General features: G+C 65.6%; 1 protein-coding gene across 1 annotated transcript in view; it reads right to left on the reverse strand.

Annotated features, from left to right (window-relative positions):
• Window positions 1-16,946, reverse strand: part of LOC142008959 (unconventional myosin-Ig-like) — a 51,438-nt gene that overhangs the window by 21,803 nt on the left and 12,689 nt on the right. Inside the window, exons 12-20 of the mRNA XM_074986344.1 lie at window positions 14,024-14,098; window positions 12,920-13,052; window positions 9,351-9,517; window positions 8,250-8,457; window positions 6,515-6,738; window positions 6,268-6,412; window positions 3,344-3,448; window positions 3,123-3,236; window positions 1,493-1,647 (exon numbers count right to left, since the gene is read on the reverse strand). Of these exons, the coding sequence (XP_074842445.1) occupies window positions 1,493-1,647; window positions 3,123-3,236; window positions 3,344-3,448; window positions 6,268-6,412; window positions 6,515-6,738; window positions 8,250-8,457; window positions 9,351-9,517; window positions 12,920-13,052; window positions 14,024-14,098 (1,326 nt within the window). The remainder of the gene's footprint in view (window positions 1-1,492; window positions 1,648-3,122; window positions 3,237-3,343; window positions 3,449-6,267; window positions 6,413-6,514; window positions 6,739-8,249; window positions 8,458-9,350; window positions 9,518-12,919; window positions 13,053-14,023; window positions 14,099-16,946) is intronic.

Raw genomic sequence — 16,946 nt, forward strand, 5'->3', positions numbered from 1 at the left:
CTCCTGCCCGGCTTCACAGCCACACAAAGCCCCTGTCCATGGCACGGCCAGCCCCAGGCAAAGGAGAGCTAGACCCAGCATGCCTGCCTGCCCTTGGACTCCCAGCTTCACTCTGCCAGGGCAGGCTCCCTTCCCTGACCCCCAGCACCCTTGCCCACGGTGCCGTACGGCCTTGTTCTCTCCTCCTACGCCCACCCTCCCGGGCTTGCTCTGCAGCCAGGCCACAAGGACGCACATGCTGGCGGAGATCCCAGCCTCCACGCTCACCGGTGCCAGGTAGGGGGGCAACCCGCAGCCGGGGTGAAGGCTCGCGAGCACCCCCGGCGGTAACCACCAGAGCAGGGAGCTGGCTTCACGCCCACGGGTCTGGGCTCAGCCGCCGCCCCCCACGCCAGCTCTCCCCCTGCTTTGCTGCGGGGGACAGCGGGGTCAGGAGGGGCTTTCCAATGCGGCTGCGTGTGGGGAGTGCTGCCTGGCCAGGGGACGGCGGGAGGCTGCCATGTGCTGCCTGCCTTTGCACAATGCCTGATTAGGAGATTAGGCACCAAATGAGCCTTCCCCGTGGCAGAGCCGGATCTCCCGCGGCCTGCACGCCCCCACCTGCTCCCAGCCGGGCACCACCGGCCTCCCCCTGCTCGGGATCAAAGCGCAGCCTCACCCCCAGCCCCACACAGGGCCAGCAGGACCAGCGCTGCTTTCCCCCTCTTGCACCAGCCCGAGGGCTCCCGGGCTTGGCCAGGGGCCTGCAGCCTTAGGGTTCTCAGGCAGCTGCTCTCCTCTGACAGCCGGATCACTGGGTCAGACCCCTTGGGGGAAGGGTTTGAACCTGGGGTGGGGGAGCCCGAGCGGATTTCAGCCTGAACCACGGTGCCACCACGGCAGACAACCCCCAGGCCTGGCTCCGCCCCACCTGACCTGCCACGTTAAGCCACCCTGACCACGAGCAGCCGATGGTCCCCATCCTCTGGGGAGCCAGACCAACGAATGGGCTGGTACGCCCAGGGGAGAGGTGCCAGTCACAGCCCCCCCGACCCACCACTGCCCCAGCAGGCCCTGACTGCGCAGAAGGAGGTTCAGGTAGATCAGCTCCGTCTCCCGTGGGGAGCTGCTACCAGCTGTGGGCTGCCTCAGGCCAAGCCAAGTACTAACTAACCCTGCCTGAGCTGCAGGTACCCTCTGCGAGAGCTCTGCCACTCCACTCAGTGCTGAAATGCTGCCACTTCTGGGGTGGAACCCAACAGCTGCCCAACAGCACACAACAACGGCTGCGCCTCAGTATAGGACAGGGTCCAGGGGATACCTCAATGGGAGTGTCATTATTTGGCCCGGGCCCTGGGGCAGAGCCTCAAAACAACAGGAGCTATAATAGTCACAAGCAGCCAAGGGTCCACTGTCCAGCCTCCCTCAGCGCCACGCCACATCCAGGGGAGGAACACCCGCTTCACCGTGGTTCCCCCCCACTCCCACGGCTGCCGCGGACGGTGCCACTCACCTTTTGAAGTGGTCCACCAGCACCCCCACCAGCTCCCCGACTCGGTTGTCCTCTTCTGGGTGCATCTTGTGGAAGCAGACGACCAGGTCGTCGTGGCTCTGGGTGTGAAACACCACCAGCTGGTCTTGGCAGCTGGTCACGCTCACCCCTGTCACCTGGGAAGCACAAAGGCCCCTGGGCTGAGACTGGGGAGGGGTGTGATTCCCCAGGGAGCGAAGGGCGGGGTGGCCGCTGGGGACCTACCATCACCCCCTTGCTAGTGCTCCTTCGTTTTCTAAGCCCACCCAGGACCGGCACCCGCATCAGCCAATGAGATGGCAAATTGGCTCATGTTCCTGCCGCCCGGAGAGGATTCTGAATTCTGACTGGCTGGCGGGAGGAGACAGGGCAGAGCCCAGGGGCTAGCGTGGCCTCCAGATCACCTGTTCCTCTCTGCCACATGGCCGGGGGGCCCGGCAACCAGGAGACTCCTGAGGCGGAGCACCCTGCGTGGCACCAGCTGCTTTCCCTGAGCACCAGGGAGAGGGAATTTTCTCCAGCACACAGTAGTTACGGATGGATGGAAAAGGCCCAGGCACCCTGATCTGTCTCCCTGCTAGCGCAGGATTATTCCCTGCCCCAGCACTGCCAGCTCTTGTGCCTTTATCATGAACTCTGAAGTGCCTCTATTAAATCCCCAGCTCCTGGAGTCATGTGATTATGCAGGGGTGGGAGCAAGGCCCCTGGGGCAGCAGGAAATTGATTGGTGAGCAGTGCCCAGATCATCCCGTCAGGCAACCCAGGACCACGCTGCAGCACAAGGCAGATGTTTGAGACCCGTCTCGCGGATTTTGAATGCTTGGAGCTGGTGATGTTGCCTCCCGTCCAGGGTTAATGCTGTAGCAGCACAGTGCACCCTGCTCTTTGGGGCTACTCACTGTAACACCCAGGAGAGGGAGCAGGAAGCAGCAGCAGACACTGGCTAGGGCAGAGGACCAGAAGCCCAGAGCAGTGTTCCCTGTAAGCTGAGCGTTTGGACAGCCACCCAGGAGATTCAGGTGCTGCCCAGCTGATTCTGGGCATGTGGGATTCTTACCCAGGCCTTGTGTTTTCCTTGAACACTTTCCAGCTGCTTCTGGATCACCTTCCAGCAATGCTGCCTCCAATCACCCTGCTGCAGTGCAGGAGTCTCAAGAAATCCCACTTCTACCACCAGCCAGCACCAGATGGGGGACGGAGCAGCTGAGGCTCCTCTCCATCTCTGCTCTGCCCATGTGGTTTCAATCAGGGCTGCTGGCCTGGCATCCAGCCTCCTGCTGATCCATCAGAGCAGATGGGGGGGGCCCAGGCTGTCCCAGAAGCTGTGAGCCAGTGTATCAGACTGTACCGTAGGCTCTCCCAGTGCCGTCCTCGCCTTCCTGGGGGGACATCCCCTAGGCAGCCCCCCTACGTTTGCCTTCTCCCTGGCTGGCAGCCTCGGCAGAGAGCCCCAGGGCCGACTGGGCTGTGAATGCTCAGCTCCCCGTCTGCCCAGCAAAGCACAGTTGTGGGCTGCCACGAGGGCCCCGGCTCTGCAGATGGGGGCCTGGTGTCAGAGCAGCCCCTTGCACCCAGGCCAGTCCCTGGCGGTTGTGGCACCCCCGGCACTCACCGTGCTCAGAGGCAAAGTCCGCATCACCTTGTACTGCTTCCTGGGCTCCAGCTTGTAGAGGTGCTGGTCGGTGATGAGGATGGCCCGGTCCTTGCTCTTGTTGAAGCGGTTGATCTGCGCAGCAGGAGAGACCAAGTCACCCAGGGCCAGGGAGCACAGCCAGGGTGCTGAGCAGAGCCACGGTGGGAGGGATGGGGGCCCGGCCATGCCAGGCTGCTCACCTTGCGGACATGGCAGGAGAAGAGCACAGAGCCAAAGTGCACTTTGTCCCGCAGAGCCTGCACCCTCCTGGCGAACTGGGCAGCCATGGTGGGGTTTTCAGCCACCTGCAGGGCAGAGCCGGACCGGAAAGGAGGCGTCAGGCACAGAGGGGCTGCTGGGGACTTCCCCAGGCAAAGGGGGAGCTGAGCGACCATGGGGGAGGCCGGCTGACTTTGCCAGCTTTAGGGTAACGGAGCCAGTAGCACCGCATGCTGCATGGTCAGCAGGGCCCTGGAGCTCAGCAGGGTCGGAGCTGCTCCCTGCCGAATGGGAGAGCTGTGCTGCGGGGCCTTGGGGTCAGCCGCTGATCCCCTTCCCGCTGCAGCAGCATTGGTGGGAAGGTCAGGGAAGGAGAAAGCCTCCCCTCAGCCCAGAACTCCCTAGCCCTTTGCCTACCCATACCCAGCTGGGACCAGCTGCCTTGGTAGCACCCACCAGGCAAGCGACTAACTGCCTCCTCCGAGGCCTGGCCTCATGCCACTCCCACGTCCTTAGGAGCCCCAGGGACGGCCCTGGCTGTAGGCAGTGGTTTCAATCCTTCTGAGTTACACTGGTGCCTCTGCCCCAGGGTTTGCTCTCTGTGCCCAGCTGGCAGCGGGAGGGGCCGGTGCCTTGCTCCCATGCTGGGTTGGAGCTGGTTTCACCAAGTGAACTGGCACTTGTGAGCTGGGTTCCCTGGAACCTGAAGGCTTGGGCAGCCGCCCAGGAGAGGTTCAGATGCTGCCCAGCTGATTAGCAGAGTACCCACAGCCGCCAGCCTGTGTTTCTGTGGGTGGTGCACATCTGCACATACCACAGTGCACATAACAAAATTTATTCCACCCACAGATGGACAAAATGGGAGAGGGCCCTACCTGTGAGTTCACTAAAGCCAAAGCAAAGTGCTGGTGTCCACGCTGCAAGTAGGGACACTAGGCCATGCCAGGGACAATCTGGCAGACCCCTAACTCCTGCTCACACACACTCCCACGCATCCTCACTGTGATGGACTGGGGGGAGTGCGTGTGTGAGACAAGCAGAGCAGCTCCCAGCGGCTAAGGATGACCCTGGGGCTAGAACCTAGACTGGCAGGTAACACCTCTGCCCTGAACAAAGAGGAGGAAGGAACCAAAGCCGGGGATTTTGAATAGGAGGCAGCAGTTAGATGCTGGGGGGAGAGTGAGCTGGAAGGCAGCCAGGCTGGTGAGGTGGGAAGCTACACCCCAGAGGGGCACCCCCTGGGCTCCTCTCCCCAGGACGGGTTGGAATGACTGTCTCTGATTGCTGCACTGACTCTTCTGTGAGAAACTGGGCCGCTGTCGCCTAATAAACTTCCTGTTCTACCTGCTGAGTGAGAGTCACTCCTGCCTGAGGATGGGGTGCAGTGCTTGGGGGCCCCTGAACCCCATCACACTCACACACACAGCACATGAAGCCAGGCAGACCCCCAAACTCCTACTCGCGCACACACACACACACACACAGTACCATGCAGACACTCACCCACCACATGACCCCCACCACCCCGTGCAGGCCTCTGCACACAGCCAGACCTCCCTCCCCGCACTGAGTCCCCCTGAAACGTGCTGATAGGGGAGCCAATCCGCCTGGGATACTGCTCAGGGGAGGAGCACTGGGAACCCTCTGGGGAGCTGAGGCACAGCCTGGGCAGAGCTGCCAGCGGAGGAAGAAGGCAGCAAAAGGATGCTCAGTGTGGCAAGGGAGACACCTGCTCCCAGCAGGCTAAGCCAGGGGAGAACAAGAGGCCAGTCCATGCGCACTGCCGGCAGCGTGGGGGTTGGGCAGCGCTGGGTCCAGGTGAGGCAAATGGAAAGGGGGACCCTGATGCCACGGAGAGACCAGCCACCCCAGGCTCACCACGGTTGCGTGCCAGCTTGCCTGGCACATGACCCTAATGAGGAGGGCTGGGGAGGCTTGTTCGTGGGTCTAGGCCACAGCAGGGCGGGCAATTTGGCTGGGCCCAGAGCTCGGAGTCAATGTGGCAGCCCCAAGCAGGGAGGCCAGGAGCAGGGCTTGCCTACTGGCATCCAGCCAGGCGTGAGGCAGAAGCAAGCTGCACCGCACGGGGGCTGAGAGGGAATGGAGATGGAGTAGCGCCAAAATGCAGCCACTTCTGGGGTGGGACGCAGCTGCCGTTTAACCCCCCGCAGCCTGGGGGTCCTGAAAAAGCCCAGACAACATTGCACCCAGCAAAAGCCACAACGGAGCCAGCACTGGCACCCGGTCAGGCCGCTCTGCGAGTCGCAGGCATGTGCTTCGCCCCCCCAGTGACGTGGGGCACCTGCTGTGGCCCAGGGCTCCTTGCACCCTTCAGGGGAGCGACCCCTCACCATGAGCTCAGCCACTGGTGCTGCTCCCGGGGTCTCCTGCCAGGCACGTGCCGGGTCTGCCCAGCCCTGCTTGGTGTGCCAGAGCCAAGGCCCTCAGCTGGGCAGGGTGGGGCAAGGGGGCAGAGCCAGGAGAGCGTGGGGGAGGGGCAGGGACCCGCGGGGGGGGGGAACAAAGGGAGAAAAGGGGCTTTACCGAGTGCCTGTTGCTATGGCGACGGGAGCCTGGCAGCAGAAAGCAGCTGTGGGCGGCCAGAGCAGATGCTGGGGTAGGCAGCTGCCTCCCGCACCCCGCACCCAGCCGGGACACCCCCCCCGCCCCTCAGTGCCGCTGACACTGCCTGGCAGCAGCGGGTGCCCCGTTCCCCTCCCCAGGAGCAGCGCCCCCTGCGGGATCACCAAAGCCAAGCCACTGCCCCAGCTCTGGGCAGGGCCGGACGGCCCCCACCTGGGTCGAACACCAATGCAGCCACTTCTGGGGCGGGACGCGGCTGCTGTTTAACCACCCGCAGCAATGGAGTCCCGACAAATCACGGACAACAGCGCTTCCAGCTCACCGAGGACAGGTAATCCCGGCCCCAGCTCCTCTGGCACCCCCAGTCCTTGCGCAAGCCCTGCAGCACTTCCATGGCCGCCACCTTGGCCTGGATCTGCGCCATGTCCGAGGGAGGGATGTTCTTCACAATCTGCCTGGCTCGCCACCTGCAGCAAGGAGGGGGTCAGGCGGGCACAGGTGCGAGAGGCATGGCTGAGCCAGGCGAGGGGGGAGCTTGCCAGGCTGCCCAACTCCGGGCCCTGCGTTACCTGCGGAAGAGCAGTTTGCTATTGTCCTGGAACTGGGCCAGCACGGCGGGCGGGTCGGGCCACTCCACGCTCTTGCCATAGTCGGCCATGCTGCGCACCGCCTGGAAACGGCGCCCCAGCTCCAGCAGGTAGGTCTTCACCTTGTGCCGCTTGTAATGGCCCATGATGGTGTAGATGGCCCGCAGGTACCGGCAGCGCCGCCGGGCCAGGGCCCCCCGCCACGCCTGGGACAGAGGCAGACATAGTACCCGCTCCGTGGCAGGACCCTGCCCCCAGCGCCTCAACCAGCGCCACTTGCATTGAGAACCTCACGAACCATGGGGCCGTCTCCAGCCCCACACCCTCGTCACCTCCCTCTGCGGCAGGAGGGTGCCCAGTGCATTGCAAGCCTGGCACACAGGGCTCCTCCACCCCCCCGAAAGGCGGCCACCTCTGGGGTGGGAGGCAGCAGCTGTTTGCACGCGGCGAAGCCTCGCAGCCGTTTCGGGCAGGGAGTGAGGGAGCTGACGGTGTCGAGGTGGCAGCGCAGGCGGCTGGAGCAAGACAGCCCTGAGCACACAGACTCTAGTGCCCAGGAGCCCAGGCAAGGCTGGCGGAAGAGTTTTGAACCAAACCGCCCCCTCCAGAACCCAGAGGGGGCTCGGCCCTGGGGAGAGGCTGGGGTGCCTTGGGGGGGTGTAGTTCTGAGCCGGGGCAGGGCCCACAAGGGATGACGGGGGCCCAAGAACACTGCAGCAGCCCAGGTCGGTGCAGGCTGCCGTCGACGGAAACCAAATCGGAATTTCTCGTTGCTCAAAAGTTCGGGGACAAAGGCCCAGAAATCGGGACATGGGACCGGGTGCAAATTCTGGATTTCCGCTGCTCCTCCAGCAGCCACCCCAAGCCTGCTGGGAGACACCGACTTACAGAGGTGCCAGGGACACCCCGCCAAGCCGCCCATGCCCATCCCGCTCCCCTTAGCTCCTGGGTGCTGGGCGGAGCTGCAGACACCACCTCAGGCCCCAGCCACACTGGCTGCGCCGCTCGCGCTCAGCTGCCATTGACATGACTACGCAGCTCCCCAGCCCGGCGCTGCCAGGAAATCTGCTAACGGTGCCACGTCTATAGATAGTAATGGGGTCAGAGGCTGGCCTCTGCGGAGCGGCAGCGCCAGGAGGCCGTGTGGGATGTGGAAGGAGGTCCGTGAGCACCTGGGACCCAGCCTCAGCACTGCACCCCAGAGCCTGTGCACCAGCGACCCGGCTCCTGCTGGAGCACAGGCTGTGCCCGGCCCATCCCTGCCCGGGCTCCCTCCTGGCGTACGGTGCCTGGTGGGCAGCTGGGACAGACCCTCCTGGCGGCCGGCTCGTCTTCACGCACGCTGAGAGGCCGCGGCCAGGCTGCGCCTCCGGTGACAGCCCAGCAGGCTAATCCAGACGTCCTCCCTGACCCAGATGGGCCCCCATGGGAGCAGGGAAGGGCCCTTCCCGGGGGCCGGGCAAAGTCACCACCACAGCAGAGTCTGCGGTACTAGGTCCTGGGTGGGATGAGCCCCTGCCCTGCCCCTTTGTTCCTGAGCGCACCCAGCCCCGCCTAGAGGGGCCTCTTCCCCATGGGCCAGTCTGGCACTGCCCTGAGCTCCACAGGCCCCTCGTGGGCACCGGCCCCCAGCACCCCCCAGAGGGGAGGGAATCTCTGGGGGGGAGGGGCAGAGAAGCTCAGCCCCCCCACCCCCACCCCTCCAGCACCTCCTCACCTTCTGCAGCAGCAGCACAATGACAGGGATGAGCTGGGCCCGCTCCTGCTCCAGGCGGAAGAGGGTCTGGGGCGTGCGGATGAAGACCTTGGTGTGGCCGTAGGCCACGTCGCCCTGGAAGCCGTGCTGCTCGATCAGGGCCTGCGTGGCCTCCCGGTCCGTGGCCATGAGGTGGTTGGGCCACGTGTACTCGCAGGTCATCTTATACCTGAGCGGGGGGACGAGGGGGGCAGTGCCGCGGCCAGGCTGGCCTATGGGGCTGGGGTCGCTCTGAGCATGCAGGGGAGGAGGGGCAGGAGCCAGGAGCCCCCGGTGGCTGGACAGGGCAGCGGGGCCAGTGGGACGGCTCCACAGGGGGCCATGTGGCAGGGTCTGGCAGCTGGGGCTGGGCTGGGGAGGCAGAAGTGCCTGAGCCAGTGGGGCAGGGACAGGCGGGGGAGGCTCCCCAAGGGGCTATGGCGGCCGGAGGTGGGGGGGCAGCTGGGGGCAGGGACGGGCAGAGGGGTGAGGGCCAGCAGGGCCATGGCAGGGTGGCTGTGGCTGGAGGGAGATGGGCAGAGGTAGGAGGGTGGCTGGGCTAGGCTAGAGGGGCTGGGAGGGCTGTGGGGCAGGGTGGGCTGGGGCAGAGGGGCTGGGAGGGCTGTGGGGCAGGGTGGGCTGGGCCAGGGGAGCTGGGAGGGCTGTGGGACAGGGGGGCTGGAGGGCCATGGGGCAGAGGGGCTGGGCCAGGGGGCTGGGCGTGCTGTGGGACAGAGGGGCTGGGAGGGCTGTGGGGCAGGGGGCTGGGAGGGCTGTGGGCCAAGGGGCTGGAAGAGCCGTGGGGCAGAGGGGCTGGGAGGCCCGTGGGGCAGGGGGCTGGAGGGCCGTGGGGCAGAGGGGCTGGGACGGGGGGCTGGGAGGGCCGTGGGGCAGAGGGGTTGGGAGGGCCGTGGGGCAGGGGGCTGGGAGGGCCGAGGGGCAGAGGGGCTGGAGGGCTGTGGGGCAGAAGGGCTGGAGGGCAGGGGGGCTGGAAGGCCATGGGGCAGAGGGGCTGGGCGAGCCGTGGGGCAGAGGGGCTGGGAGGGCTGTGGGGCAGGGGGCTGGGCGGGCCGTGGCCGGTACCTGAGCAGGAAGCGGTGGTAGGGCTGGCGGTAGGCGAAGCCGGCCCGGCGGACGCGCACGTTCTCCAGCAGGCCCAGGTACTCCACCTGATGGCGGCAGCGCTCGGCGTCGAAGAGCAGCGGCGACTTCTGCTCGTTGGGCTTGATGCAGCGCACGTAATGCGGCTCCTGGGGCGGGGGGGCATTGCTGAGACCTGGCGCGGTGCAGCGGGGAGAGGGGCCCTGGGCGGCTGTGGGGCTCATTGCCCTGGGGCCAGGGAGGGGCTCGCAGGCTCAGGGCAGCAGACGGGTGCCACTGACGGGGGCGCTGGGAAGAGCCCCAGGATGGCTGGGCAGGGAGCAGCTCCCTGGTGCACGGGGCGAGTGGTGGGGCAGGAGGCCAGGGCTGGGGGGAAGGAGAGCCCAGGAGCTGTGAGTTCAGCCCTGGAGGGCTCTGGGGCAAATAGGTTTAAAACCACAATCTGTGAGGGATGGGGCTCGGCCCTGCTGTGAGGGCAGGGCAGGGGGCTGGACTCAGGGTCCCCTCCAGGCTCCTTACAGCTCCCTGAGGTAGGTGGGTGGGTCTCCATGCTTCATGCTTCATCCTGGGGGATGAGCCAGGGCTGCTGGAGAGGAGAGGGCTGGGCTGCCCTGAGGACCCCTGCTGCAAAGTGAGCTGCCGGGGTTGGCTGCCCAGGGCCAGCCAAAGCATGGGGCTGGGGAGGTAGAGGGGAAGCCCGGAACTGGCAGGGAGCCCAGGGGGAGCCCAGCTGGGCCCAGGCATGTGCCTTGCTGCCCAGAGGGGAGCTGTGCCCCTCTAAGGGGTGGGTGCAATAACCCCAGGGAGAGTTCTTCACCCCAGGCACACGCAGGCCCTGCTGGCCACATGCCCAGCGCCAGCCTGGCAGGGCAGCACTATCTGGCCCTGGTGCTCACCCGGCCATGTGCCCCTTGCCAGTGGCTGGGATCTGGCCAGCTCCATGATTTGAGAGCAATGGACCCTGAGAAACAACTTCCCCAGGTAAGGCTGCAGTGGGGCTCCAAGGAGCAGAGGCCCAGGACGGGTGTGACAAAGTGGGAATTTTCTGCAATGTTTTTCTTATGAGGCAGCCGTGCCTCAGTTTCCCCTGCACCTTGCAGCTGCGCTCGGTGCTCAGTGGGTGGACAGGCCCGTGCGCTCTCGGGGCAGGCTGGCAGACAGGTGGGAGCGTCGCCTGGCTGTGTGAACTGGCCTGGGGCGTTACGAAGGACTGGGTGAGGCTGAGCCACAGCGAAGCCAACTGACAAGCCACTCACAGGCCCCACCGAGGCCCCGGCGGGAGGAGGGCTCTATACAGGGGAACCCAGCGGGGGGCGTGTGTGCGCCAAACAGACCTGGCGAGGATGGGCTGCCATGTCGGACAGCTCCCGGTCCCCAGGGCGGTCACAGGGGTGGGTTGCTAAGAGTCCTGGGTCTCCCTTTGTCCTGTGAGGATGCTTCTGCCCCGGGAGGGGAACCGGCTGAGGGCCTGGTGACCCCCTTCCAGGCCTGTGCAACCCACTACTCTAGCCCAGATCCCCCCCGTGGGAGCTCCCTGGGCAGGGTGGTGGGGGCTGCACCCCAGGGCAGGCAGCAGCGAGCACGTCACCACTGCTGGGCTGATCACAACGGCTCAACCGTGTGCCATATGCCCCATACTGCCAGAAGGGATTCTCGGCTGCGGGGGGGGGGGCACTTCCCAGTTCCAGCGCGCTGCACAGTGCCACGGGCTGGGGGGCCGGGGACCCGTCTGACACCGCCCGGGGGCGTGGCTCCTTCTGGGGACTCCTTCCGCAGCGCAGCGGCCGGGACAAGGGCCGCGGCCACGTGGCAGGGCCTCCGCCCGGGTCGGGTGGGGGGACCGGGCAGCTCCTCCGCTCCGGCGGAGGACCCAGGAGACAATCCCGGCTCTGCGCCCCGCTGCAGCTCACACGGAAGCCGCCCGCTTGCCAGGGACAGCGCCGCAGGGAGCCTCCGCCGCCTGCTTCAAGCCCAGCAGCGGCGACGGGGAGTCGCTCCAGCCCTGCCGGGGCTTGTGTCCTCCACCCAGGCTGAGCCGCGGCCTCCACCCCCGGGCCGCAGCCGGTCCCTCCCTGCAGCCAGCAGCGCTCCCCGGCTGCTCGGCACTACCGCCACGTGCCTCTCTCGCGCGCCCCTGCCGGCTCCGGGCCAGCCTGCAGCCCCGTGCACGTCCGCCTGCGCCTCGCTTCCTACCCGGGGCTAATTACCGCGCCCGCTGCGCGGGGCTGGAGCCAGCGCGGAGCAGCTCGGGGTATTACTCGCTGCCACCTGTTGCCCAGGCAGCGCCTGGTGGGTCCCCGCGTGTCTGCGCGCAGCCAGCCAGACCCACGCGCCCCCTGAGCCTGCGAGGGGAGATGCCCCTGGAAGAGGTGCTCGAGCGGCCGGTCGGTGGAGGGCAGGGCCGGCTCAGGGAGGGTAACGCAGCCTGCAGGGTGCTGCTGCTCAGGAGAGGCTGGTTGGTTGGACCGGCCGCTGGGCTCTGGCTAGGAAGCCAGGGCTGGCACCCAGGCCCCGCTGGGCTGCAGCGGGCCACGCTCTGGGTACCAACACAGCCGGCCCTCTAAGAAGCCTGGGTGGGAGGGGGCAGTGGTGGGGCCGGGTTGTGCGGGGGAGAGATCTGGTCCCTGGGGAGGGAGGCCCTCGTGGTACTCAGCAGCGCCCCCCTGGCAGGAGCCAGCATGGCACGCTCCCGCCCCGGCTAGCCCCTGGGGGCCGAGGGAGAAGGGGGGGCACCCAGTTGTCTCGCCCCCACCCAACCAGCGCAGCGCCCAGCCTCCAAAGCAGCTAGCAGACTGCAGGGGCAAGAGCAGCCCAAGCGGGCGGGAGATCTGGGGGGCGCCCTACAGCCAGAGGCGCTGCCCCTAGAGGGTGCAGGCTGAGGGGTGGCGGCTCTGTGACTGTGGGCCCTGGGCTGGAGGGCGCGGAGCCAGGCGTGGGTTGTACGCTGGGGCAGCCGAGGTGTGTCGGGGCAATGCCAGGAGGCCTGGGAGCTGGGCTGCAGGTGGGTTGGGAAGTGGGGCACAGGCCACACCCCCAGAGGCCAAACCTGCATCGAGGCTCTGACCCCAGAGCTGGACACCCCCTCCCAAGGGCTGGTTGGGGCTCCAGGAGCTGGGCTCGGCTGGGCCCTGCAAAGGGACACAGGATGCAGCTGGGCACGGGGGGTGGAGGAGGGGCTGGGCCAGACCCATCTCTGCTGGGGGGATCTTTGCCAATCTCCGCCAATCTCCCATGCGGCCAATGGACCCATGCATGGTCTGTGGCTGTGTGGGGCCAGCTGCGCCCAGGGCGCTGCACGCGGCTGACGAGTCCCAGGAGCACCCTGACTGCTCTGGAAACAACCGGCTTCCCCGATCCAGCCGCAGGGAAGGGGAAAGCCCAGGGCCACCTCCTGGAGGTGTGGGGCAGGGAAGAGGCAGCCCAGGGAAGCGGTGGTGGTGGCACCCCAATCCCAGGGCTGGTGGTGGGATCCCATAATTCAGGCTGGCCAGCCCTGCTTGCTGCCGGCAGCCGCCCGAGGGAGCAGGGCCCGAGGAGGAGCGGGGGGTTACCTTGCAGGCCAGGTTCTCCACCAGCGCCACCATGGAGTTCTTGAAGAGGGTGGCGGCCGTCAGGGGCCGCTTGGTCACCTCGGTGATGCTCACCTCGCCTTCCGGCCACATGTCCCGCAGGACGGGGTCTGCGCTGGGGAGAGACGGCCGGCGGCGTGAGGAGCCGGGAAGCCAGCGCGAGGGGAGCAGGGCCCCATGCGGCCTGGTGCTCCAGCGAACTGCTCCAGGTCCATCTACGCTCCTCCCACATCCCCATCCCTCCAGCCTCCTGGACCTGCGCGGGGAGCGCTGGTGAGGGAGACGCAGGAAAGCACGGCCCCGAGCCATGCGGGAGAGGTGGAAACAGGCCCTGGGACCAGGCTCCCCACAGCCGGCCATGGAGCTAGCTGCTGTCAATGGCGAGCACCACTCGTGGGCATAGAGGGATGCCCAGGAATTAGGAGCTTCGAGACTCGTGTTGCCCAGTACAAAATTGGCCTCTCGCATGTGGCTCTGAACGGCGAGGGAGCCCGGCGAGGGCCTGGATCCTGATCCCAACTGCCCTGGGACTGTCCCACTCCAGCTCACGGCCCACTAGCCCTCCCCTCTGCGTTGGGGTTCAGCCAGGGGAACAGGCCGGAGACCCCCCCGCTGATCAGACCTGGCCGGCAGCCTGCGGGAGAGGAGGCAGGGCCATTCCGCCCGGGCACCCCATGGCTGTGTGGGGCCAGCTGCGCCCAGGGCCCTGTGGGCAGCTGACGAGTCCCAGGAACACCCTGACTGCTCTGGAAACAACCGGCTTCCCCGATCCAGCCGCAGGGAAGGGGAAAGCCCAGGGCCACCTCCTGCACATGTGGGGCAGGGAAGAGGCAGCCCAGGGAGGCGGTGCTGGTGCACTGGCAGGTCCTGGCCCAGACCTCTCGCCGGGGACCTGCCTGCACTGCCCTGCTCTGTGACTCAGCAGGGGATGCAGCTCCCCAGGGCAGCCAGGCACCCCGCCGAGCACCCCCAACCCCAGTGGGATCTCCCTGGAGGCAGCTCACCCAGGCTCAGGCCCTGAGGCAAGTTGCACGTGGCCGCCCAGGCTCAGCCCCGCGTGCCCGTCACAGGCAGCCGAGCCCTCACCTGTTGTACATCAGCCGCTTGAAGTCCTGGAAGAGCGTGTCCTTGTTCTTGTCAATAAACCCCTCCACCGAGTACCTGCAATGCAGAGCCAGGGGGCCAGTCACCCCCACGCCCTGCTGTTCGCCCTGTGCTAGGGCGAGGCTGGGGCTGGCCCTGCGCTCTGTCCCGGCCTGCAGCTGGGAGCCCCCTCGCGCAGACCAGGAGGAGAGAACAGGGCTGGTGGTTACTGCCCTGGGAGGGTTTCCCTCTAAAACCTGATTGTGGCACCTTAAAGGCTCAACGGGCCAGTGACCTGCACAGGTGCATTTTGAAATGGGGGGACCTGAGGCAGCCTGCAGGGAGCCCCTCGTTTTACACCCTGCTGCACTCGGTGACCTACGCTTGCCCGCTCGCCCCGTCGGTCCACGCGGCAGCCCCCCATGTCTGGGGGGAGGGGGCGGCTGCATGCACCGTAACCCACACCCCTATGTTTGGTTCACTGTCCCATGGGGCGGCACCCAGATCACGTCACAGGGAAAGAATCAGTGTCCTCCACAGCCTCTGTGGGGCGCCAGCTGCCCTCTAGTTTAAGCTGTTGAGGCACCTGTCCTAGGTTCCAGTCTACCTGTGGGCAGTTACACAGCATAACCCCCTCGGTCCACACAGCAGCACCCCCTGTTCTGGGGGTAGGGGGGATGCTTCATACACCTGTGATGTTACCAGACTTTCAAAGCCATTTATGTTATCTTGCATGTAAGTGGTACCAAGCCTTTTTGCCAGGTGGTGCAAGTGAGGGGTCTGATGAAAGCTGGCAGTGCCCTGAGTCTGTTCATGCCCCTGGTTGGTCTGTGCCATGGGGGTATGTGAAGTTACCGGTGTCGGCTCTATAGCTGTATAGGGAACGTTACAGAGCCCAGGATACACCGGAGGAGGTGTGTGGTCACCTCCCCAGCCAGGATGATGGACTAAACGAAGGCTCGCGCATCGAATACACGTCTCAGGAATTAGGGACTTGTCCTCTGGGATGCAGCCAATGGCAAAGCGCCCCGGCAGCCCCTCTGGTCAGGTGACCTCGGCTGAGCAATGGGATTGAGCTCAGATGCCCAGACGTCCATTCCACATACTGTGCCGGGGACTGGGAGGGGCTGGCGAAAGCAGCGGCCAATGGCAACACGCCACAAGAGCCCACCTGGTCCGGTGGTGACCCATAACCTAAGGGGGAGGGAAGGCATTTTCCCTCTGCGTGGCAAAACGATGAGATGGGCCCTGGCAGGGACCATCTTTGTTCTTTCAGTCCTCATGAACGAAGCCTGTGTGGACTGGGGGCCCGTCCCCTGAAAGGATGAGACCAGAGACTTTCCAGAAATCGGCACAGAGCATCGCTGGCCAGCGTCAGTCGCTGAAATTGATGCATGTCACGTCTCACTTCAAGGGTTTTTCTCTCTCGCCCTGGTCTGTCTGTTAATAAACCTTCAGATCTTAAGCTTCTAAGGGATTGGCGCAGCGTGTTGTTTGGGGTACGATCCAAGTGTATTGACCTGGGCCTGTGGCTGGACCCTCTGGGGCCTGGAAGAATCTGGGTGGAATTGGGGAAGTGGGCTTAATAAGCTCTCACTTGAGTAGGGGGCTGTTGGTCGGGGCTTTTGAGACAGCTGGAGGATCAGTGGATTTGCTTGTGTGGTTTCTGGCTGGCCAGTGGGGCTGGCAGAGGTATTTTGTGGTTGGCTTGGTTTGCCTTAGTGAGAAGGAAATCACAGCCTGGGGCTGTAAGTGGCCTGAATTTAAGCATTTCTACCCTGGATTGATTTTCTCAGCTGTGCCCAGAAACCCCATCCTATTACAGCACCTTAATCCCATTGCTACCCACTGCAGCCCCTGCCCCACCTGGGCAGGAGAGGGGAGGTGGCCATCAGCCCAGAGAAGTGGCTAACTCTAGCTGCCCATGGGGAAGCTAAGGGCCTCCACAGAAGTTCTGCAAAGAGTCAGAGAGGACCCCGGTGCCCTGGCAGCCGTTCCCTCCCCCGGCCGAGCAGGGTCCAGCATCCTGGGCCACATGAGCAATTGCAAACCGCCTTTGCCTGCTCCGTCAGAGCTCCAGGGAAGAGCCAAATGGGAAAGGGGGACCCCAGGTCTATTCTGCAGCCTGCCCCAGGCTGCCCCGAGCTGAGGGGTCCAGCTTGGGGCTGGGGATGGAGTGATGGGACTGACACCCCACAACTGCTGAGGGATTGCCCCTGAGTGTTCCTCTAGCGAAAACACCCCCACCCGACCAACCACACTCATACACACAGGCACACTCCTGCCAGATCCCCCGACTCGTCATTGCACACACACGTGTACACAAGCAGCACCCCACCAGGAGACACATGCGTCTCCCGCTGCACCCCACCAGTGTGCAATTGCACGGTCACAAGTGCACAAGCACCGCTTCCTGGCGGGAGACACACCCGGGTGCACAATCAGAGCTGCCCGCTCACTCCTGCCCAGCCAGGCACGCCCATCCCGGGGAGCCAAGCACGAATGCCTGGCTGCTCTCTGCGCTAAGGCTGTGGGCTCAGCGCCTCTGCTGGAGGCAGGATCGTGGGCCTCCCCTGCCTCTGCAGCCCAGCTGACAAGGAGCCTTGAAAGCTCTGAGGCAGCAGCCCGGCGGGGGCGGCTGAACGACATGGCAGCGCTGCCAGGGGCCAGGAGCCGCCTCCCCACCAGGGCTGCGTCAGGAGGCGCCTACACCCCAGCCAGCTCCTCACACGCTCATCTCCCCTGCTAGGGACAGGCTCCGAGCTCGGGGCTCCCTGAGAGATGATGATGGCATGTGACATCTGCCCGGCTTTTCCAGGGACGCTCTCTCGCCCGGCTGGCCCAGATCCCGGTCCCGAGCCCAGCGCTTCCTGGAGCCTCACACTGAGCCAGGGCCCAGCCCTGCCCCTGGTGAGCTCCCCTCCCC

The sequence above is a fragment of the Carettochelys insculpta genome, chromosome 2 (genome assembly GCF_033958435.1).
Source record: "Carettochelys insculpta isolate YL-2023 chromosome 2, ASM3395843v1, whole genome shotgun sequence".
NCBI classification, from domain to species: domain Eukaryota; kingdom Metazoa; phylum Chordata; order Testudines; family Carettochelyidae; genus Carettochelys; species Carettochelys insculpta.